General features: G+C 39.8%; 1 protein-coding gene across 7 annotated transcripts in view; it reads left to right on the forward strand.

Annotated features, from left to right (window-relative positions):
* Window positions 1-2,481: 2,481 nt before the first annotated feature.
* abcc9 (ATP-binding cassette, sub-family C (CFTR/MRP), member 9) overlaps window positions 2,482-20,663 on the forward strand; it is a 58,757-nt gene continuing 40,575 nt past the window's right edge. For 2 of the 7 annotated variants that reach the window (XM_036576986.1, XM_036576981.1), the window contains exons 1-7: window positions 3,423-3,585; window positions 4,672-4,840; window positions 16,234-16,375; window positions 17,414-17,535; window positions 17,993-18,159; window positions 18,643-18,885; window positions 20,229-20,417. In XM_036576986.1, coding sequence (XP_036432879.1) covers window positions 4,696-4,840; window positions 16,234-16,375; window positions 17,414-17,535; window positions 17,993-18,159; window positions 18,643-18,885; window positions 20,229-20,417 — 1,008 coding nt within the window. In that variant the 5' untranslated portion in view covers window positions 3,423-3,585; window positions 4,672-4,695. Of the gene's footprint in view, window positions 2,691-3,422; window positions 3,586-4,671; window positions 4,841-16,233; window positions 16,376-17,413; window positions 17,536-17,992; window positions 18,160-18,642; window positions 18,886-20,228; window positions 20,418-20,663 lie in introns of those variants that run through there. The other 5 variants (XM_036576984.1, XM_036576988.1, XM_036576987.1 and 2 more) reach the window with 3 other exon arrangements.

Below are 20,663 nucleotides of genomic sequence, written 5' to 3' on the forward strand. Positions count from 1 at the left end.
GAGCTGCTCCATTCTCGCCCCAGAGGGGATGTGAATGTCTGCACACACACAAACACACACAATGAAACTGACCCCGGGACCCACCGTGTCTCCCAACACGCACCCTCGCTTCCCCCAACAGACACACAAGCACACTTACATACAGCAGTTTCTCCTGCAGCGGAGTCTCTAGATGATCGGTAACCTCAATGACTCCTGTAGCCAGTTTAAGAGGGAATTCCAAAGAATTTTCAAAATTTCTGCATAATTAAATGATTAACATCTAAACAAGGTAATTCAGGGTTGTTTGATAACGCACTGTTCTAGAGAAACGTACTGAGTTAGAATTGTTCACAGTATGGTGATGTGAAGCAAACGCTCAAAGCCTTTAAAGAGACCTCACAGGACATTATGGCATGAACTGGCTGTGAATATGCTGCCTGATGTCTGAGACGTTGTTTTACAATAGTGTAGAGATAAAGCCTAATGCTTTTTTCAATATCTATTCATGGCGGAGAGGTACATAAAGGGCAAAATAGTCTTGTCCCCCAAAGAAAACTTATTTTTTTCAAATTTACCACTACTGTCATCAACATTACATATAAAAATTCAGAAGACAGGTGTAGATTCACTAGTTGTTTTGTATAGTAAATAAAATGACTATATGTAGTTTGCTATGTAGTACAGGAAATAATGATTACTGCACCCAAAAGAGCATTATATGTCTAAATAAATCCATATGGGATACAGCCACAGGATGCATGAATCATTATTCAACATTTAGTCTGCTACTTGGGTGTGGAAGACACCTATAGGGAATAGGGAGCCATGTGAGATTCAACCTCTGTGCTGAGATCCCTGGTGGTTCCTATCACAACCACTGTAAAGGAAATCAAGAGTTAGTAAGTTTCTCTACAATTAAACATTTTACATCAAAACTCTTTGAATGACTTTGTTTACATCTCAACCACAGAATTAAGCAAAACATACTGAAAAAAGTGTGTAGAATTCTATTTTAATATTGTATTCACATGTCCTCAGCATCACAATGTTGTACTAAAAGTCGACTTCTGGCGTGTTGGCATGCTAGTATGTGTTGCACTGGTATGAGTGGATCAGACACAGCAGTGCTGCTGGAGTTTTTAAACACCTCAGTGTTACTGCTGGACTGAGAATAGTCCACCAACCAAAAATATCCAGCCAACACCGTCCTGTGACCACTGATGACGGACTAGAGGATGACCAACACAAACTGTGCCGCAACAAATGAGCTACTGTCTCTGACTTTACATCTACAAGGACCAACAAGGTAGGGGTGTCTAACAGAGTGGACAGTGAGTGTTTAAAAATTCCAGCAGCACTGAGAATGATCCACCACCCAAATAATACCTGCTCTGTGATGGTCCTATGGGGGTCCTGATCACTAAAGAACAGGGTGAAAGGGGCTAACAAAGTATGCAGAAAAAAAGTTGGATGTCAGTCTGTAAATGTAGAACTACAAAGTGCACCTAGATGGTAAGAGCAGCTCAAAAAATGGACATAGTGTAGAAACAAGGCGGTGTACTAAATGAAGTAGTCAGGCAAAGCTTTCTAATTACAAACAATCCTCTTATTGTCTCTTAACAAAAGTCAGTTATCACAACCTATCAATTTGGTATCTGCCATGGTCTCTAAAGATATTAATGATAATAATTAACAGTTGTTGTTATTATTATTGTTATTAATTAATTAAAATTTATTCAAAAGAAATTAAAAAACTAAAATAAATTATTCTTGCTAATTATTATGATCACAATTTTTATTATTATTATTACAGTTGGTGTTCTGATTGTATTTTTATGCTGTGTTGTTCATATTAAGTTAATTTTCTTTCAGTTTGAACCTGTGAATTCTGAAAAACATAAAATAATTAAGAGTTAATTTCTTAACAGATTCAACTTTGTAACCTCCAACAGTTAAATGGCACATGACATTGTATATAACATCAACACATTGGCTAAAAGTGAAAAAAAGATGAATGAGAAAAGAAAAGAAAAGAAAAGAAAAGAAAAAAAGAAAAGAAAAGAAAAGAAAAGAAAAGAAAAGAAAAAAAGGAGGGGGGGGGGCATGAGAAATAGTGTACAGAGTGCAAAATGAATGGGAGACGTACAGTGCAGCCCCAGCTCCCATGAGTCTAATATTGGTTATGGGTCATGAAGAAGGCATGAGAGCACAGATTTCTTCAGAGGGCCAGCAGAGGGTCACAGACCAGCTCTTATCAGATTAACAACGAGGAATCATACATGCCATATTCACCGGTTTTATCAAAGAAATCAGGGCAGAGCAGCCAGTAAGCCTTTAACACTGATCAGCCCAGTCAAATCTCTCTGTGACACATTTTGCCTTTGATAAAGATAAAAATACATACAGTCACTGCACGCGCAGAGTCTACATATTAGCATCTATGCCTAAATTCGCCGCTGATTCTGCGGCTGCATTGTCCGTCCAAAGACACATTCAGTGTATGTGTGTGTGACACATGAAGACGGAGCTGAGTGGAGGGTCCTGTGATTGTCCCGCTGTTCTTTACTTGCCCTACATGTGAGGAGGTGCTGTGGCGCCGCCATAACGCTCCTGTGGACTGAAGCAGAAAGAGAGCAGCATCACTGAGCAGAGCCACCACAGCGAGGGTGAGAGGAGGCACAGAGGAGGCGAGGAACCGGGGGTTTTAGGTGAGTGTGGATGTGTTTGAGTGTGGTTAGAGCTGGACAAACCCGGACCGTGTGTGTGTGTGTGTGTGTGAACACCTGCACAACGAGTCTCTGTAACCCAGATTTCACTCAGCTTGCTGGTGTTGTGTGTTGTCTTGCGAAGCTGAAGTCAGCGTCTTATTCGCCAGCTTCTTGCTCGAATTTGACCGTTCCACCTTAAATGGTGCAGCAGTTACATTCGGTCCCTGCGGCCCGAGACGCCAGAATGTAACTGCTGCACCATTTAAGGTGGAACGGTCAAATTCGCGAGTCCTGAATGAGCCTGAATGAGCGCTGTGGCGAAGGTGAGGATGCTGAGGGTTAAACTGGCTTAGATAGGTCGGAAATAGTGAGCTGTATCGTAACGCTTTCCATTTTTAGCCTAGTGTGAGGTTATTTACACATTAATAAGAGGAATAAGTCCGCACTGTATCTGTACAGAGATGCAGATAAGCTGAAACCGATCCACCCACGACTGTTCATCGCTACAAGGTGGCTAACCTTCCATTCACTAAGCTACATCCCTGAATATCTTTAACACGTAGCCTAAATGTGCTCATATCGAAAAATGCCAAGGAAACGTGAAGCACCCCGTGTCTTTTCCCTGTATTATCTTTTGGCAGCAGGCTGTGTGGAGGACCGTGTGGCGTTTCTCTCTCAGTTCACTTGCTCAAGTTTGGAAATCCGATAGCAGGCAGAGATGGAGTATGCGCACAGCTGATGCACAACGGCTAAAAATAATCAGTCCCTACTACTCTCTCTCTCTCTGTCTCTCTCTCTCTCATTGTGTGTGTGTGTGTGTGTGTGATTAGACTGCCGTCTCCAAAAAACACAGGCTTCGGGAATGAAAACGTGGTGATTCGGGACATTTCTTCCAGTAAGTGAGCGTTTACTTCTTGGTCTGTTTTCTTCTTACTTTAGCGAGTTTAGAGAGTCCTCGAGAAGAAAATGTCACTGAGCTCCACTCTGAGAAATGCGTGGAGCAAGTTGGCTTCTTCTGAAAAGCTGACTTCTTCTAAGTTGGCTTTTTCTGTCCACACTGAGGGCGGATTTAACTCTGTGGAGAGAATAATGTTAGTTTCTCTGGCGTTACTTTTACATTTTCGTCATTTAAATCCACTTGTCAGGTCACCTCAGTAGACCTACACTCTTCACAAAGGTTGTTCTTCAGAGGTTCTTTTGTAAAGGCAGTGGCTCTATTTACAACCATGGATTCTATGTAGAACTATTTCATGCTTAAGTAGTTTTCCAGATTGATAGAGAATATGTTGTATATGGTTATATATTGGCCCTTTTTAAAAATGGTTCCATATGGCACCAAAAAGGTTCTTTTCTTTTATTCAAAGCCAAGCTGTGCAGCAGTAGAAGAACACTTTTTGGTGCTATATAGAACCATTTTTGGAAAGGTTTTGTATAGAAGCATATAAAACGCATTCTCTGTCAATCGGAAGAACCATTTCACCATGCAAAGAACTGTTTAGGCATAAAATAGAGCCATTGCCTTTACTAAAGAACGTTACATCGCCAACAGTGTGAACAGAGATTCAGGACTGGAAGTCATTTGAGAGAGGGTTTTGGAAAGGTGTGATGGAAATTACACAGACATCACACTAGACCTCCCCCAGTAGCAGTGATTACTGAGCAGCCACTTAAGTACAAACACAGGGCCAGTCATTATGTGGCTATGAATCTCTTTAAAGATGAAGAGGTGAAGGCTTACATGGCAGCCTGTGTATTTTGTCTGTTTTTTTTCAGACATTAGACTCTAGATGGTACTAGATGACAAATGCTGTATACACCACTGAATAACCATGATCGTGACAAAAAAAATTTGTACCACATTAATGGTTCTTCAGTGTTTTTATACAATAATTGTGAAGCCTTTTAGTGCGTATTGAACAAGCTGCACAGAACAGCATTTTTCCATGGCTGATGACCAGCAATTCTCTAATCCCTGCTCCAGGATCTTTTGGCGCAGTCAGGCAACATGGCCTTGTCATTTTGTGGGAACGATCTCAACAACTCCTACAGCGTGGACAAGGGAGTCCTGAATAACGGCTGCTTTGTGGACGCACTCAACCTGGTTCCGCATGTCTTCCTGCTCTTCATCACCTTCCCCATTCTCTTCATTGGTATGAAAGTTTCACTATTTTCTTAGACCCCGTTTACACCTGGTCTCTTGATGTTACAAGTATCTGGATTGTATCTGCATAAGATTTTAGCCACATGCATTTACACTTGGTAGTCAAATGCGTCTCTGGTTAGTCAGACTGAAAACCGATTACTGTGTGAGACGGAACATGCAAATCTGTTCCTTTCACAGCAACCAGTTACCAGTTGTTTATAGGTTTATCTCTTCATCTGCAGCGTGTTTCTGCACAGTAGTATTGCTGTTAAGCATTTTTGTGTAGTCTGGTGTGATTATCTTCCTCACAGGCACAGATCACATGCCCAGTGATGTGCTGCTTGGGGAGGAGTTTCAGCTGTAGTGGGAGGGGTTTTGGTTGTCAAATGTTTCTAGAAGAGACAGATGTGTTTACACTGCCATAACGTGGCTTGTATGGGTCTCAGACCACCTCCTGAAGTGGTTTGAGTGATTGGATTAGCATCTGTTTTAAATGTGTCTTGGGTGCGTTTACACTTACACACGTCTTAGGGTCATTGTCTTAAAAATGCCAATCTGGACAGGGTTTCCTGATATCGATAAATCATAGAGATGAATGAGCTCATTAGGTTAAATTTGTTATGTAAGTTCCCTATTTCATTAAGATTAAGATAGCATTGTTAAAAATGTGAGCCATAATTACATTTGCAGCTCTTACAATCTTTCAAATTGCAATTTTATTATAAAATCAATTAATCTTTCAGCCCTCCAATCAGCTTAATAGTTAGCTGATAGTAATAGTAAGCTGAACCTGCTAGCTTCAGGTTCCTGTGTTCTCCCACAGTTTTTGCACAGTTTTTAAAATCAAATTCAATTCTTTTTAATAACTTTTAAGTCCTCAGCATAGCAAAAATGGTACCGTCTCCATTGCACAATGGCACACAGAAAACTCCAATATAGCATACATTAATATATATTATATTCAAACTGATTTCTTTATCAGTTTTGCTTTAATCGGTGGTCACAGGACTATTGTATTGTTGGCTGGATAGCTCTGGTAGGCTGACTCTTCTGAAATAGTTTCATATATAATATGACCTATTTCTTAGGAATCATAATTTAATTAAGCATGTCCATGCCCTCTAATCAGACGCTAGTCCTTTAATATGAAGTATCAGCTGATACTTTTTGGAGTTTTCATAGATAATACAGTTACAGGACAGGATAATACAGGACAGAAACATAATGGGAGTGTATATTATACATGGTTCCGGTGACATCACTCGTGATAAATGGCAGAAAACAAACTGGCATAGCCACACGCTTACAGTCTATGTGTCTGTGTTTATACAAAGACAAAACATCAGAAATGGATCAGACTTATTTTAGCTGATACCTGATTCATTAAAATATGCATGGACATCTTCAAATGTAATACCTCTAACGGTAAAAAAAATTAGACATTCTTCTAAGGATCATTCTGGACCCTGTCTTCCACCTGAGTATGGAAGAATATTATCAGTATGTTGGAGATTGTAAAAGCAATTTTGTTGTCTTATTACATGCCCCATGGAAGCTTACAGGAGCTAATCTTTGGTGTGTATTTTACTTAAAAAGAATTTCACACAGAGGAAAAACATTGAAAAAAGAGGAAACATCGGACTATTACTTTAAAATAACTATTTCAAAAGTTTGTACACACTGTCTGCTTTGATGGGAATTTACATTTTTTATAATGTTCTGCATATCTGCATTACTTTGAATATATTGTAGCCTACAAGTTTGAGGAAACTCCACTAGCTATGAGCACATGACATCCAATACAAGTAGCTTTGGCAGCTACAGTGCTGTCTATTTAAAACATCACAAGCAGATCTCATTAAAAATACATGCCTGACATTTTGAACCTCTGTTATCAGAAATGCAAACATTTGGCGTGAACTCCTGCCCTAAGTTACCAGACCACTGTCCAGGAGTTCTCAGCCCCAGTGTTAGACATGTTTAAGTATGTGTTCCTGCTGTAAAACACCTGAAGTAGCACATGACAGGCTTCACAATTACTTCATATGCTGGGAACGCACAAAAATGAACAGTATATGGAGTCTCCAGAGCCACTGGCCTTGTACCATAAAACTGCATAGGATTATGGCTGCCTTTTCAGTTTCCTCTTCAGTTTGATGGCGAGTTTACTTTGATGAGCAACATCAAGTAATGTCTAAAACAGAGCGTTATAGACGGACAGTTATCATACTTATGAGTAATTAGAAAGATGTGGTTTAATAGTGTGATTGGGGGGCAGATACATTGTTTTGCCCTGACAAAATGAAGAATTCACTGATGAAGTTATGTTATATTTTTGAGAGGAATTTTTCTCCATTTTGAGTTGGAGTGACACTTGAGACTGTGTTGAGTGAACCAGATACAAGTAATGAGATTGAGGATTACAGAGAGACTAAGATAGAATCAGTGTGTGTTCAGTTAGCTGTGTGTCATGAAGCATGTAATCAGAGGACTGGCTTGTATAATCTAGATAATGTGGCTGTGAGAATGTATGTGTTTTCATCACCAGCAAAGGTATGTGTGAAAGTATGAGTACATGATTGAGGCACGTCAGCCGTTCCAGTATTTAATATTGCCATATCTTAATAGCACTGTATCAGTGTTAACCCCTAAACCTTGAGGGGTATTATTCAGTAAGTACTATGAATTAATCAGTAACTAAGAGGGCTGTAGCAATATGCCCTAGAATTTATAAAGAACTTTGGAAGGAAAGCCCAGTCATTGAAGTGTGGCTGAGTGCATAGCAATGCTCCCCTCCCCACACACCCCACACCTGCTGCCCGGCCCACTTTACTCTGATAGGATGCACCCAGATGCCTAGTTTTGATCATTGACAGTGGTTTTCACAAAAGATGACAAAATGCAAATGAAGGGAAGAGACTGAGAGCCATATTAACGATACAATTTAACATTTTCCCATACTGTATATTCCCATACTGTGAAATTGTTCACCTTGATAACTATTATGAAACTGCTACGTAAGGTATGCTGCTCCAAGAGTGAGGTATGGAACTGTTGACCCACCAGCTGGTCATTAGAGTGTTAAAGGGGTTAAACACTTTTTTTAATTTATTTTTTTTTATTTATTATTGGTTGGTTTACTCAAAGTAACATTAAAAGGTGACTGAAGAGTTACACATATGTTTTCTTGATCATCTAAGTGGTCATTTATGCCCAGAATGCATCCAAAATCCATCCATTTTGTTAAATCGCATTCTTTACATATGAACATAAATAGAACAGCATTGGGACATCACATTATTAACAGAGAAAAATACATTGCAGAACTTGCTTTTTTAGTGGCAGGAGGTGCGGCATCATGCCAGAGGTTTGTACAAAGAGGTTGTAGCAGTCCAGATGAACTGGATGTAGGAATCAAGCTTTATGTTTTTGTTACTGCTTATCTGAAAAATGTAGAGACGGCGTGCAGAGTTGTGGGGGAAGGTCAGGTTTAGAAATGGGGAAGGTTTACAATTAGCATAATTGTGCATATTCATGCACTGTCAGAAAGAAAGGTACAGAGCAGGTACAATTTTCGTCAAGGTACAAACAATTTTAATGTAACCTCCAAGGTACAACAATGATTTTACGGTTCAACTGTGTACCTTAAATAAGTTTTTTCCTGGGGAAAGACAAATAGTTAGACCTTTTCATAACTTAATGTTTTAAAACAGAACAGTGAACGTTACAAATTTAGTTACCTAAATAAAGATACTGAAGACGTACCCTTGAGGGTACCACCACAGTGAGAAGAGGGCTACCACCCCGGTAACAGTTTGGTACCTTTTTTCTGAGAGGGTAGATCTTCATGTTCTTAAGGAGTGTTGAAGTTTAGGGATGCTCCTATGCCAGTTTTAGTATTTTTTGGCCATAACCATAATACATAAAATATTTAACAGTCTACCATTTAGCACAGATTATTTTTTTGTGTTTTAACTTATGACTTAAGGGCACTTTAAAGGTTATTAGTTTTTCTTGTTTAGCCTGTATTACTGTGTCATAAGTGAGCAGTTATTGACCAACACAAGTCACACAGTGCAGGAATGAAATGATCAAAAAATAAATTTTATATAATGTTCAAAAGTCTAAAATCAGTTTGGTCCAAACCACAATAGCAGGTGTAAAAGATGCCTTGGACCACGGTCTGGACCAAAGAACCAAAATGTAGCCATAAGAGTTGGTCTTGGTCCAGATCAAATTGAACCATGGCTCAGTTCGTCTGCAGTGTGAAAAGACTTTTTGGATGGTTTAGACTTTCGGACCAATTAAAGGAAGTTGAGGCAGGCAGTTATCACCCATTAAACAACAGAAGAGGAAAAAGAACTGGAAAAGCCACGGTGGCACATGGGGAGAGGAGAAGAAGAAATATTTAATTGTAATTTGGTCTAATGAAAAGGTCAAAGGTAAACTTAAAAAAATGCATAAAAATGTATTTCCTGGGAGGATGAGAGAGAAAGGTATACATTTTTCTCCATTCAAAAGGAAAAGGCTACCCGCTGATTTGACAACACACTGTTGTCAGACATACGCTCCTCTACAAACCAATCAATGTGAAACACATAGGTGTTGATGACAGGATGTAAGTACGTCATGCAAAGTTCTTCAGTGCGCTCACTAAATGTGAAACCAATCAAATCAAATGTATACAGTGTAACAAAAACATTCGGATTGGTTCAGACCTTGGTATGGACTTTTAGATGTGAACACACCCTTAATATTCTGCACTATTTCTAGATCACAGTTCAAATGTAGAGCTGGGCGATATGGCCAAAAATGTTATCACGATAAACAAAATTCATATTGTTCGATATCGATACATATCGCGCTAAATGTCAAATCATTATTTCTTTCAAGTTTGAAGGCTGATTTTTGCTCCTGAGTGGTTAATTGTGGTTTTAAACTATCCTTTATGGTCGGAACACGACAAACACTCACCAAAAATTGGAACATTTCACAAATTTGTCGTGGGATAAAGTATCTGGTGAGCTGTTAACAACTGGAAAAGCATGGCCGCAATTTTTGTAATAGTCATAATTTAAGAAAGAAAAGACGAGCGCTCGGCTACCCCGTTACAAATGCTAAACAAGTGGCCAACAGCAGTGCTAAACTGTTTAGTTTCTCAACAACGTCAGCTTAGTATGAACAGCAAACATTAGCTGGCTCGGTAGGTCAGTGATGGATCACACCGCCTTACTGCCATCACTCCTACCGCATCCATGTCAGAGCATATCACAGTATTCAGACACCAGCTGGCAGACGACTGGGTTTCTCTATTCTATCGCAGTAGTTAAAGGGGTGAACTGCAATATATCTAACACCAGACAAACAGAGTCCTCCTTTTAGGTATGTTTAAACTGAAATCGGTGCTTTTGTGTCTTGTGTGATCTACAGTATCATCAATTCTCTGTGCTGTGAGTGACGGAGCGCTGCTTCAAGTTAGCCAGCTGCTAAAAACAGATAGCCTGGAAAGATAGCGTTCTCCCGCTTTCCAATGTGCCACAGCTTCCTCAGTTTACTTTTTGTCAGAGCTGTGACTTGCATGAACCCACTTCTTTCTTTCACTTTCGTTGCTTGGGAATGCACTAATACTTAAATATGACTGTCTGAGCGCTGTAACAGTGCTGTAGTTGTGTGTAGCAGACGTGATTTAACGCTGTTAAAGTTGTTAGGATGTACGGAAAGAGGTGACTTCACTATAGGACAGTACAGTTACTCCACTTATCTCGTTACTCACACTTGGTCACAGGAGAACGGATTGCCAGTCGCTCCACTCAAACAGGGAATGTATAACTCCACTTTTCAGACGTTGCTAAAGTCATTTAACTCATTTTGGTCGTCGCCCCCTCCCTCTCTAACCATGTCGAAAAACTCAGAAGTGCGCCCTCTCTTGGCGACAGCGGAGTAGTGTTGCTTTCCTTGTAGTAGAAAACGCCACCAAGGCTTTCGCTAGAACGTGGAAGTGTGAGAATAGTGTATTATATCAAAGATTTATCGAACCTGTCTTATCGCTCTGTTGAGGAAAAGTTATATCGCGATACTTATCGTTATCGTTTTATCGCCCAGCCCTTTTCAAATGTAAGGAAATTTGTAACATTCGTTATGTTAAGGCATCTGTACAGAAGTCACATTTTTTTAGTAATCTTTTCCATTGAAGATCGTATTCAGACCAATCTCAGGTAGATTTGATCTACTCATCAGAAGCTTGTTGAAGTTAATCAACTTGCAGCTGTTGTTTAACTTGCACACTGTCATTAATGCAAAAGGGGAACATACTAAATACAAAGAAATTAAGAATTTCATGGAAACAGTGTGTAGATTGAAACTAAATTATGATTGTACTATATGTACACTGACTGCTCACTTCGTAGTTCTACAGTTGTCTCTGACTGCATCAACAGGGTGGACCATCAAGGAAGCTTTGTCTGATTGAGTGAACAGTAAGTGGGCACAGTGTTTAAAAACTCCAGCAGCATTGCTGTATCTGACCTGTGATCGTACCAGCACGACACAACACTAACACACCACCACCATGTCAGTTTCACCGCAGTGCTGTGAATGATCCACCACCCACATAATAGCTGCTCTGTGGTGGTCCTGTGGGGGTCTTCACCTTTTAAGAACAATGTAAAAGTGGGCCAACAAAGTGCTTTATCAGATTTTGGTTGTATTCGTAGTGGCTGCTATACCAGCTCATCCTATATACTGGTTGAAATTCTTCGTAAGGTATGAGTTTTTCATAACCTTCATACTGCTATGCCACAAATAAGCACAGATAACACAATGTACCAACAGTGCAAGTTAGCTACTATGTTAGCCCTTTTAGAGGAATGGTCAGGGATGTTTCAGTTGCAATTCAAGTGAAAGTGCAACATTCTCTCACCTCCCGCTAAGGCCAAAGATGAATGCTTTTTATATTGAAATTCCAATTTAAAAGAGTGGAGTTTTCAAATGGCAAGAGCTGCAATTTTTATTGTGCATTGTCAGCAGCATCGTTTTAACGAGTTTTAAAAGGGAAATGTGACTCAGTAGCTAGTTTCCTTGACAATGGATCTTGTTTTTGATTAGTTCTTCATTTACATCACATGAATGAAAGAGGGAGAATAGCAGAGACTACAGTACAGGGTTATGCATGACTTAAAAAGTGAAAAACATAAGATGTGTAAAATTGAGCTCACATTTGACAGCAGTGTAAATGTGAACAGCAGTTGGAATGAAAAGCAGGAGATCACCTGATCAGCAGATTTGAATGCACAAAAGACATTCTTCAGCCTTTCTCTGCTAGTCACCCAGACCTTCCCCCACCCTGGCTCTCCCACCTCTACCCCCGGCTTATCATTATTAGGCTTTTTCGCTGACAAAAGATGGGAAAAGCAGCTCCAGACTTAGTCTCTCCATCCACCTTAAAGCACTGTTGTGACCAACTACCACAACTTTTCAGAAGGATCTTCAGCAAATCTGGAACTTTGTTCTGTTTTCACAAGTTTCAAAACATCATTCCAGTCCCCAAAAAAACAAACATTACTGGACTAGTTGACTACAGGCCAGTAGCCCTGACCTCTGTAGTCATGAAGGTCTTTGAATGCCTGGTCCTAGCCCACCTGAAGGCCATTACAAACCCTCTGCTGGATCCCCTTCAGCATCTCAATAGTCCTGGAACCTATGCAAGGGTTCTGTTTGTAGACTTCAGCTCAGCATTCAGTACCATAGTGCCAGAGCTGCTGCAGGTCACACTGTCCCAGCTGTCTGTGCCAGATCCCATCTGCCGGTGGATTGTGGATTTCCTGACAAACAAGGGACAGCAGGTGCGGCTTGAAAAGCATCTCAGACCCCCGGACCCTCAGTACTGAAGATCCACAAGGTTGTGTGCTCTTAGCCCTGCTCTTCATTCTCTACACCAATGACTGTGTCTCTAAGGAACCAGCTGTAAAGATTCTGAGGTTGGCAGACAATCACTGTGATGAATATGCCTATAGAAAAGAAGTAGAACAGCTGGTCTCCTGGTGCAGCAGTGATCACCTGCTACTCAACACACAAAAACTGTGGAGATGGAAGTGGATAAGTGTCTCTGTGGATTCCACTGTAGAGTCACTCAAGTTCCTGGGCACCACCATATCCAGGGACCTGAAGTGTGAGAGGAACGTGACCTCCATAGCCAAGCGTGCACGGCAGAGAATGTTCTTGCTGGGGCATCTGAAGAAATTCAACTTACCACAGAGCCTGATGATCCAGTTCTAAACAGCCATCATCGAGTCGTCACATCATCCATAACCATCTGGTTTGGTTCTTCCACCTCACAAGTATTAGCCAGGCTCCAGCACATAATCAGGGCAGCCGAGAGGATCATTGGATGTAGTCTATGAACGCTTCAGGACATCTACTTTACAGTAGGGTAATAAAGCATATTGGCAAAATTAGAGCTGAACCCTCTTATCCTGGACATTACCTTTTCCAGCCTCTTCTCTTTGGTAGAAGATTCAAGGTTATCAAAACCAGCACAGCCAGACATGCTAACAGCTTTTTCCCCAGAGCTGTAGCGCCTATTAACCACAGTGGACACCTTACACTTAAAGTTAAACTGAACCTAACCTCCATTTTTCTCTTACAGTATAACTCCTCTGTGGCATAATGCTGATTTGCACAACTGTACAGATGTTCTTTTACAAATGTTTATGTCATTCTGTAAAGTTCTGTATATAATAGTTATTATATGTCTACTCAGATCTACATATGTATAGATATTGATATTTGCATATGTACAGACATTCACACTTCTCTTATCTCCTTTCTCATTGGCCCTTTATTATTACTCTATTCTATTTATTGTTTTTTTATTGTGTTTGTCCCTTATTATAAATATGGAAATATATGTTACGAATGTGTTTGCTTGTCTGATCTGTTCAGTATGTTACATTTCAAACATTGCGCACTCACCAAGACAAATTCCTTAATAAAATAAAGCGAATTTGATTCTGATTCTTTGTCTGTGCTTTAGCCTCCTGCCTACACAGAAACAGTGTGTTAGGTTACTGTAAATGGAGCTTTTGTTAAATGCTGTCCAGGATGGAGATTTCAAAAACGTAGTTATTTGTGTTTTCACATGAATGGATGTTTGTGAAAACACTGACATCATGCACATGTTTACTGCTTTTTGATGGGTGGTGAACGTGCTTAATGGCCCTGCATGTCTGATATGGCTGATAAATGGGCTGCTTCTGTGTACTCGCTAATATCAGGTTTGATTACATGATGTTACCAGCTTCACAAATTGAAAATTGTGATTTTTTCTAAAAATTGAGGTCCAGGCATGTTTATTGTAGCCAAGAAGAATATCCAGTGTCTGATGGACATAGACGCAAGAGCGTATGGGACATACGTATGAGATAAATGAGAGAAGTTTGGATGTGAAGCAACATTTAGCACTAATTTTGTTGGCCCAGAGAAGTCGTACTGCGTGCTAGCGTGTATGCACCAAGGGTTTATCTATATATCGTTCAGTTCTGTTTTTACTACTTTGCACAATAAAAGTACTTCAGATTTAAGGAGGCTGTTAAATGTTATTTCTTGTTAAAAATGAATAGACATCCTAGAATAATAAACCATGGTTATCCTTCCAATTGGTTTTTCTTTAGGAGTGTTCTCTGTAGAGGATGTGTTAACTCATCTTCACTTAGAAAATCAACAAAACATGTCATTTGACCAGCAGCGTTTAAACCTTTGCATAAGACTGAAATTGCCAGAAACATAATACAGCAGTAGAGATTTCCAGAGAATAGAGATGACCATACCGCTCACTGCCAGGGTTCATATATAATACTGATAGATTTGTGGGCCCTCAGTATTAGCTGAATATTGGTATTAGTTGTGCTGTAGTGATGCTACTCAGCGTTGTAGGTCAACAGTGGAAAAACTCAAAAATGACTGGAGAGGGTCTGTGGGGTCAGAATAAAGGAAATGGCAACCAGAGACCAGCAGACTACAACAGCACTGTCTGTTAATGTGTATTTATTGTGCTCTCTGTTAGTAAACTCTCAGCTGGACCTGGGGTAGCCATGGCGCTGTCTCGTCTACTCCACTGGGGCTTCAATGGGAACTTCTTTCTCTCTCCAGTATTTTTTTTTTGTTCTGGTCCCTCAGGGTCCTTTAATTGACTCTTCTTTTTTTTAATATCTACATGGTGCTGTCTCACTGTGAGAGATCCCTGGGCTGTTTCCCATTCATTTTGTTAACATGTCATCTCTTGTCCTGAGGAGAAAATAAGAATGTTTCCCATAGCAGGATGTGGTGACATTTAATTATTACATAAGCAGTGAATGAGAGAATATGAGCTAGTCAGTAACAGATACTGGGCGTTATTCAGTAATTATGAGAAACAACTGGATTGTCTCGTGCCTATACATGGGCTTCATCACAGCAGACCGCCAGTGGCCCTTCATATTAGTCAAATAAGAAGTAAGAGGGTGAGGTTAGAGATTTATGTGTTTGTATGTGTGTGTGAATGTGTGGGTGTGAGTTTGAAAGCCGTTACAGCTTTTTCAAGACCAAGGTTTAAATCCAGCATACACTACCAGTCTAAAATGCCCCATTACTAAAGTTTAGAATAACTGCATGAATCAATCAGTTTTCAATAATGTAAAACACGTTTTGTAACATTAACTTCCAGAATACCCTGTATTTTAAATGTGGCAAGCAAATCTTAAAGGAGATAAAATCAAGCACATAGCCATGCAATCTTCATAGACAAATATAGGATCATAGGATGCTACCAGTTCATGAAGTCAGTTCATAAAATTTCCATGGCTGAGCAGCTCTACCACTATGCGCAATGCCAAACATCGACTGGAGTGGTGTAAAGCATGTTGCCACTGGACCAACAGTAAAGTTTGGTGGAGGAGGGATAATGGTCTGGGGCTGTTTTCAGGGTTTGGGCTCAGTGAAGAGTAATGTTAATGTTACAGCATACAAACACATTTTAGACAGTTATGTGCTTTCAGACTTCAGACTAAAGACATGGACCACCTTTGGGATGGAACGTCAACTGTGAGTCAGGCCTTCTCGTCAAACATCAGTGTCTGGCCTCACAAATGCTTTTTTGACTGAATAGACACAAATTCCCAGTTTTCTGGAAAGCTTTTCCAGAAGAGTGGAGGCTGTTATAGCCGCAAAGGAGGACAAATTAATGTCCATGGTTTTGGAATGAGATGTTCAACAAGTCATATAGGCGTGATGGTCGAGTGTCCATGTGGTGTATTTAAAATCTATATAGAAGGCATTGTTATTTGTAAAATAACAGTAGGTATAATTCGAAACATTTGACTGGTACTTAATGTCAGAGAATAACTGTTTGTGTATGTGTGTCTGTAGGTTGGGGCAGTCAGAGCTCGAAGGTGCAGATTCATCACAACACCTGGCTGCACTTCCCTGGTCATAATCTGCGCTGGATCCTAACCTTCACTCTGCTATTTGTGCATGTGTGCGAGATCGCAGAGGGAATCGTCTCCAACGCGTACGCTTTACCACATGCACACACACACAAACATACATATACAGTACTGTGTAAAACTCTCCACTCTCCATTTATTTCATTTCCTGTCAAAATGGCATTAAGTGCAAGTTATTCAGCATCAGGAAGAAAGCAGGAAATGTGTTTAACATATGATTTTTTCAGTATTTAATGTATCCACACTTTCCCTTTATTGCAGCTTCCATTGTTATTATGAGCTTGATTTTTTGTTTTTCAACACATTCAATTAATTCAGTCTTAGAAGTTGGTTGTATTTTCTGCTTCTCATGATCCAAGTAATCCCAAGCACATTCAACAGTTGATGTCTGGACTCTGTCCATTATTTTAGGGAACAGCAACAGCTTCTTTGTTTTTGCCAATTTTCCTCCTTTTTTGTCTTTTCTCAGTAAGGGCTTCTTGACAGCTAGACATCTATTCAGACTCATAGTGTTGAGTTGTCTTCTCACAGCAGAGGGATAGACAGCTTCTGTGGATTTTGTCTGATCTGAAGCAAGAGTAGAGCTTGATTTTCTTCAAATTTCTCAAAGATGAAAGCTTTAAGTACTGTTTATATGATGTTTACATGGCGGGAGTAGTTTTGGTGGTCTATCAGATCTTGCATGGTAGTTAGAAGTCCCATTTTCTTTATATCTTTTAAAGATTTTATAAACTTCAGTGTTGGAAACTCCTGCTTTTTTATTTATTTTCCTTTGACCTTCATCTATTTCCCCTTTGTTATGCAAATGGATTGTGTTATATCCATTTCCTCAGAAATATTTATTGAAAAATTAATAACTTATACATAATGGCCATTTTGATTGAAAATGAATTGATTTAACTTAATCACTGACATTTGCAGAGTACTGTATGCAATGAGTAACAGATCACACAACTAGTATGACTTCCTTTTGCAAATGTAACAGTCTTTTTATCTGCTGGACAATTTGCCCATAGCATTACTTGTGCTGTTCCACTGTACTGTGTGTGTGTGTGTGTGGGTGTGTGTGTGTACCTAATATGGGCTTTCATGTTTTCTATCAGGTGGATGAAGTCAAATCACTTGCACCTTTTTCTGCCTGCATTTATGGGCTTCATAGCAGCTACTACATCAGTAGTGTATTACCACAATATTGAAACTGCAAACTTCCCTAAACTACTTCTAGGTAAGCGGCATCTTCCAGGGAACACATGAATGAACTTTAGAAGCCAAATTCTAGTGTTTTATGTTAGTATACCTCTCACAGTGACTCATGATCAATAGAGGAAACATATAAAGAGGCAGAAATTACTAGAGAGTGTCTTTTGGAGTTCCATCATAGTGTCACCTTACATTTATTGAACTGTGGTTATTGTCAGGCTGTAATGAACAATGTGATACATGTTGGGGGAAATTTTAAGTAAAAAATTACAAAAAAAGGAAAATAGAAGGTGAACAATGATAGATCATGTAGGGTTTACCTAAGGTAACCTATTAGGTAGCTGAGAGATATCAGATTTATGATTAGTGCGGAAGCTCTCAGACTGCTTACAGTCCTCACCGGATCACACTATAAATATAGTTTATTCTGGTGCTTGTGAATGTCTTTGATGAGGTTTACCGTCTGTTCCTTCGACATGCAGCACTGTTCATCTACTGGGTGCTGGCATTCATCACTAAAATCATCAAGCTGTGGAAATTTGCTGAAGAAGGCTTAGGTGTGGAGCATCTGCGTTTCTGTATCACTGCTCTCCTGGTGGTGCTTTATGGCCTGCTCATGGCTGTTGAGGTCAATGTCATCAGAGTCAGGGTATGTGCCTCCTGGGTCACTGTCAAAAGTTATAAATAAAGCAAAAACACTTCTTTGGAATGGATGTGTAACAGTTTATTTTAGATGGGCTATACAGTGGAATTACTTCAATTAAACAGATTTTGTTTGACGCATATGCTCTGACATATCAAGGTTAAGCTTGTTTAAATGATTGATGTACTGAAACACTATAAAATAACCCTAATCCATGTCTGAGAGAAAAACTTGGATTTTCCAAAGATTTTTGTGTTTTTCTCAATTTAAATATTTGTAATGCTCTTATAACGCCTCTTGCCATAAAACTTAACAAGTCCGTAAAACTGGACTTGCTTTTACTTGATTTAGTTGTGTAACTTGTGATAATAAATACAAAATACAAAGATAAATGATGGCAATTAAAATAAGCCAAGCAGTTCGTGTCCATAAATCATTTTAGTATACTTGGTCATTGAGTTTCATGTTTTCTCTCTTTTCCCCTCGCAGAAGTATGTGTTCTTTGCCAGCCCTCAGCGAGTGAAACCCCCAGAGGATCTGCAGGATCTGGGGGTGCGATTCCTCCAGCCTTTCGTTAACCTCCTCTCCAAGGCCACGTACTGGTGGATGAACCCGCTCATCATCGGTGCTCATAAGAGGCCCATTGAACTAAAGAAGATTGGTAAACTGCCCATTGCCATGAGGGCTCTGACCAACTACCTTAGACTCAAAGATGCCTACGAGGAGCAGAGGGTGAGGCAGTAGATTTGAGATCACTGTGACTTCTCAAAATTGTTTGTTGATTGTGGCAAACTGTGAAGACTTATGGGTGACATGATCTAATACTAAGTGTGATGTTGCATGTAATTTTAGCCACATTAGTGTTTGGCTGTTTATTCAAATAGCACAGTCTGTGAGGCAGCTCTTCATACATATTAGCTGTAAATCCCATCATATTATATTTATTATTGTTTTTAATGAAAGATTGTAAATATACACTATAAGCCAGTCACAGTTGTTACATAATCATCTTATCACAGTTGTTAGCTTTCACAATCATAGTCACAAGAAACAGAATTAAGCACATTTTCATTCCCTGGGTTGATGCAAATACGTGTAAATAAAAGAGAAAACACATTTATTGAGACACGTAATGGCACTGTTGGAGGGCAGCGGTGAGTAATGTTTGTTTATTTGATGTTTGTTAATAGCACCTTTAGAGGGTAGTCACTTTAGTCTTCTACTTTGATAGTTGCATACAATAAACAAAAAAGATAAATTGTCAATCGCAGTTATTTATACAGCAATTATCATCAACTCTTTACATGTTTACTAGGGGTGGGCAATATGGCAAAAATCATGATTCTTCTAGATGCAGTGCAGTGGCAATGCACTAGTAGTACCACATTTAAAAACTGCCATTAAAACTATGTACACAATCATTTTTATTCAGTGTTTTACATACTACAATACACTAAATCCAGTTAAACTGGAATAACTATTCTTTCTTTGTAATAAACATGCAGTTGGTCATCGTTCTTTAAATACTGACAATATCCACAATATACTCAGAAAAGCATATTGTTCATCACAATAACAAAATTCATCACGATAGTGATATAATGTTGTCATATTGTCCAGCTCTAAGGTCCACCATTATGCACTGTTGTCCATCTCTTGCTGCACTATTTATCAGGCCACCTCTACCCTGTCCCTCAATGGAAAAGGACCACCTGAGGATCACCGGTAACCTGAAATTCATAGCAGTGACACTGACCAGATACTACCATGCCAATTCCATGGTAACCACTGTCATTGCTGTGCTAAGAACGGTCTACCACTTAAACAATATCTGGTCAACTGTGGTCCTGCGGTGGTCCTTTTCTATTGATGGTTGGAGTAGAGGGGGACTGATGCCACAACAGATGAGCTGCAGTAGGTAAACTTACAGAGTGCACCTATAGGGTGGGTGCACCTGATAACATGGCCAATGAATAAAGATGCCTAAAAATGAATGTGACTAACTTGTAGCCATCCATACCTCATAGTAGTGCTGATTTCTTTATTAGTTGCTGTGTATGTGTGTTGGTCCACAGCAGAATGCAGAAGATCTGGAAAAATCACCGTCCATTTGGAGGGCCATGTACCGAGCCTTTGGTCGCCCCATCCTTCTCAGCAGCACCTTCCGCTACATGGCGGACCTGCTGGGCTTTGCCGGGCCACTCTGCATCTCGGGAATCGTGGAACACCTGGTGAACAAGACAGAAGTCGTCAGAATGAACAAGGTGTGTTGGTTTGACTTGTTTGCACATGCTATGCCGCATCATCGCAGTAATAGTCCATACTGGACTCACCTATGTTTGTGGAATACACTGTCTAGGGCAGGCATGTCAAACTGGGGACCTTCCAGGCCAAAGTGCTGTGGAGATTAGTGTTTACCCTTATCTAACTCTCTGAATTCAGTTCATGAAGGCCATGCTAATTAGATGATGAGCTGAATCAGGTGTGTTTAATGAGGAAGCGTGCTGGAA

The sequence above is a fragment of the Colossoma macropomum genome, unplaced genomic scaffold, assembly GCF_904425465.1.
Source record: "Colossoma macropomum unplaced genomic scaffold, Colossoma_macropomum, whole genome shotgun sequence".
Classification (NCBI taxonomy): Eukaryota; Metazoa; Chordata; class Actinopteri; order Characiformes; family Serrasalmidae; genus Colossoma; species Colossoma macropomum.